General features: G+C 43.0%; 1 protein-coding gene across 1 annotated transcript; it reads right to left on the bottom strand.

Moving 5' to 3' along the window:
• Window positions 1–2,002: 2,002 nt before the first annotated feature.
• LOC119725455 lies at window positions 2,003–3,493 on the bottom strand. Its single transcript, XM_038196862.1, has one exon. It carries the CDS (start codon window positions 3,491–3,493, stop codon window positions 2,003–2,005), a length of 1,491 nt encoding a protein of 496 aa, XP_038052790.1.
• Between the last annotated feature and the right edge of the window lie 832 nt (window positions 3,494–4,325).

Here is a 4,325-nt window from a genome sequence, read left to right as displayed (position 1 = left end):
ACCGAATGGTTGTGCAATGGGAGTACCCGGCCACCACCTCAAATGTCCAGACAACACATCTATTACAACAGCCACGATTCAGAGTCAATAAGCCTCAAAGAAACCCTAGTTGGATGTGAACCTCGCCAATACAGACAAGAAACAAGAAAAGATCAAGCGGATAGCCAGATTGAGTAAAACGAGCATTCAGTGAAAACAACAAAGTCTTGGTTGGATTCAAACCGTGGAAAAGATAATATCGAAGGCAAGGGAAGTACGTAACACTACATACATTTTTAGTCATTCCACATTGTCAAGATGTGAACCCGGTACCGATTGTGTAGAGGCAAGCATGCACTGTAATGCCAAGCTCCGTTCGTAGACATGCTGAGGTGGAAGGCAAGGGGCGTGAATTCACGAAGTCCTGGGATATGAATAAGGTACAAGAGGACAGAGGCAGACCATGAACCAAGTTACTAAACTTACATTTAATCTTGGATGACATTTGTATTTTTATCTTTCCTCTGTATTTTTGCTCGGGTAATTTTTTGATCTGTAGTTTGTTTATTATTCCATCGTAATTAACACTAATGCATTCACCATTACGCCAATTCCGCTGAAAAACGTCTGATACGTGATGTTCTTCGCGTAATTAGCTGTTTCGGTGTACACACCGAAACAGCTCTTGTTTTCGTTAAGATTTTTTTCCTGGTTCTTATTTTTTTCTCCTTTTTCAGCCTTTTTCTCCATAGGTTAAACACACGTTTATTCTACCAGTCCACTTTGCCACTTTTTTTTTAATCCGATTGATTTCAGACTTGGTACATACTTAGACCACCACCCACAAATGGTCCTAGAAGAAATTTGTGATCGTGACGTCATCAGGTGTCAGGTTACGTCACCTTAAAGATGCATTTTCCCCCATATGTTTTGTACACGTTTTAAAACACTCCAGTTTGGCATCTTCGTAAATCCGATCGACGTTACACTTGGTACACACTTAGACCATCACCCACAGATGGTCCTTGAAGAAATTCGTGATCGTGACGTCATCAGGTGCTACGTTACTTCACATTAAAGATGCACATTTTCCCCATAGGTTTTGTACACGTTTTAAAACGCTCCTCTTTGGCACTTTCGTAAATTTGATCGACTATATACGTGGTACACACTTAGACCACTACCCTTAGATAGTCCTAGAAGAAATTCGTCATCGTGGCGTCATGAAGTGTCAGGTTACATCACATTAAAGATGCACGTTTTTCTTCAAACTGAACTTCGGAAGTACAAGTCTGATTGGGTTAAAACTTGGTATGCATATTCACATGGATGTGTTATAGATGGAAATTGAAGTGATATCATCATCAAATGTCATGTGAAGTCCCTTAAAGGGGCATTTTATTCTGTTATAGGTCTATATCTACAGAACTATAATGTTCGATTTGGTTGTGACTTGACATGTACATAGTATAATGTGCTGTAATATATGACATTTATAGTGCCGTCACTGATTGTTCATCACGTGCACAGAGTATTTCAAATATCCGAAACAGCTTGTGTTTGTCCACAAACACATTTCTAGTTTCATTTGAAATACTTCTAAACGGGGGCGGATCCAGGAATATTTTTGTTGGCGGGGGGAGGTTGTTATGCCCGACACCGTTTTTTTATATTTATATCCTATATTTGCAGACAGGTAACATATATATGGGTAATTATCATTACAATAATTGTTATAATTTTTTTGTTTTGGTTTTTGGGTGACGGAGCAGGAAGGGGTTTTCGACCTCAACCCCCGGGATCCCCGCCTATCTCAACGTGTATTTTCACGGAATATGTGTCCGTTTAAATCACAACCAACGTTGTGATTTACACAGAAATATGATAGGAATATGTCACTGCAATGATGTCAACAACAGTTCTAATTTGGAGATTCGAGCGAAATAGCCCAACTGCCCAATTTGAAATGTTGGTGATGTAACTGGTAAGAACATCAACACATTAATGATATCTTTTGTATCATTTAATAAAAATGACTGGACCGGACGTTTGGAAGATTTCGCTCGACCATTTCCCTGATACACTCTGCATTGGGACCGTTGTAATAAAGCCCAAAAGAGTGCAGTTTAGGTAGATTCCTCAGATGAGCAGTAAGAGACTCCGATCCAACTGTGCTGAATGCATTGCCACAAACATCAAGCTCCTCCAAACCATGCCCGGCAGGGAGGATGCTGATCAGGTCAGGGACGTCATCCTCATTCAGTCCACATGAGTGTAATGTCATCAACCCCAGGGATGGAGAAATAAGAGGGGCTACACCAGCCAGATGGCCGTGAAGGTTGGTATTGCGCACTTCTACGTCTGTCAACCTATCACAACCAGCCAGTGCATTCGCTAGTCTAATGACGTCATTATACGTTGTTCCATACAGTGCGACTTGCTTAATGATCTGCTTGCATACACGAGACAGGGATCCTAACACATGCTCACCAAGGTGGGAATTCTCACCAATCGCCAGTGAAAGCTCTATTTGACCACGAAGCCTCTCATCCACCTCCACGGGCGGGTGCCTCTCCTCATCTGTCTTTTCCGACACGTAGTAAGAAACAAACACCTGAAATCTGCTGATTGACCTGATGTTATTAATCGGTAGTATCTTCCCCAGCATCTCCAGGCATTCATGCAATCCACATGTGATACTTAAATCAATGTAAACTGAAGTTTCATCATGCATTTGGCTATCAATTCCCCTCAAAAGCGCCAATTCTTCATGCGATCTGCAGCTGACGGTTAAGTGCTTAAGTTCTACTAATGGCTGACGGAGACACTGCAAGTAATAGCGCATTGCTAACAGATCCTCCTGACTATCACATTGCGCCTGTGTTGGTCGGTCTAGCTTATCAGCCAGTTCGTCACGACCAGACTCAAACCACAGCAGGCGCGGCAGTTTCTGCAGTGAAACCTCGTCAAGCTTTTGAACGTGCTCCAGAATGAGCCAAGTAACCGGAGACCCCGATGATATGCCGCATGCAAACCGAAGCAGATATTCCATTGCACGGACGTTGTATGGATTGATCTGCTTCAACCTCTCGTGAAACTCCTCTTCGCTTGCGTTATGCAAATTGGCAAAGTAGTCTGCTGCGAAGTATTCTTGCATAGACTTGTGAAGAAAAGCTACTACCTTCATCTTCGTCAAGCCACTCGTGAAACTTTCTTCTTGAACGAAACCCAATCGACACCCATCCGTCAAGGCTTTCTCATCAAATTCTTCTGAGGAGAATACGAGCCTTTCCCCATTGGGGTCTAGTAACCCATCAAGAGCGACTCGCCCAAGCCCTTTTGCGACTGAATTCATCAGCGCCTCCTGATCCTCGCCTTCATTGCAACAACGACTGACTAGAACATCAGCAAACTGTTTGTAAAGTGTCGTTAAATGATCAGGCAATTTGGACAGATTATCCCAAACTATGCACAGAAAGAGTACAAGGATTGGGATCTGGGCCAATGTGCGCATTAATGAGCTGGATGACAGCTGTGAAATTAATAATGTCCCATTGTTGGCGGCACCTTTTTGAGCAAAATAAGAACTTATGTACTTCTTTGCAGTGTCGAGCGTGAAACCCAATGTTTTCATGTGAGTGTAGCGTGGGTATCCCTTGATGGCAAAGTCGACCATGTGTGGTCGAGTTGATACTAAGACAGTACTGCGTCTCAACACCTTGTTATACAAAATATCCTTGATCCCATAGCCACCATCCGGGGCCGGAGAATTGAGAACATCGGATGGAATCTCATCCAATCCGTCCAATAGGAAAGCTGTATCCGCTTCGTGTTCTTCAATAACTTTTTTCAAAACTGCCTTCTCAATATTAGGTAAAATCTGGTCGAGTATGGCCTTAAGGACGCAACTCGTCTGTTGCATTTGGCTCAACTTTAACGGGAACACAAGTTTGAACTTTGCCATCACGGAATGGGGATCGGTGCTCGCATTTGCAAATCTCAATAAAAGAGTAGACTTGCCAAATCCCGCCCTTCCTGAAAGAAGGACCCTAAGCTTTGTTACTATAACGTCAAGCATATCTTCTAAAGAGTCTAGGGGCTTTGTTTTAGCTTTATCTAAATTCCGTGTCCCCTTCGGTAAACGAATGGGTTCTTGTGTTGTCTCATTACCTTCTACGTTCTGAGTGAGTTCCAGATCAGAAAACTGGTCAATATCCAATGTCCTGGAAGGATCCAAGGGGTGTGCAGGGATGGTGCGTGTTTGGTCCTTGTTGTGCTCCATAACAAGCTGCTGGATATTCGTCAGATTAGTACGGGGTGCAAATCCACCAGTAGGCCCTGAAACG

The sequence above is a fragment of the Patiria miniata genome, unplaced genomic scaffold, assembly GCF_015706575.1.
Source record: "Patiria miniata isolate m_02_andy unplaced genomic scaffold, ASM1570657v1 HiC_scaffold_19, whole genome shotgun sequence".
Lineage (NCBI taxonomy): Eukaryota > Metazoa > Echinodermata > Asteroidea > Valvatida > Asterinidae > Patiria > Patiria miniata.
This window is presented reverse-complemented; position numbering and strand designations above follow the sequence as displayed.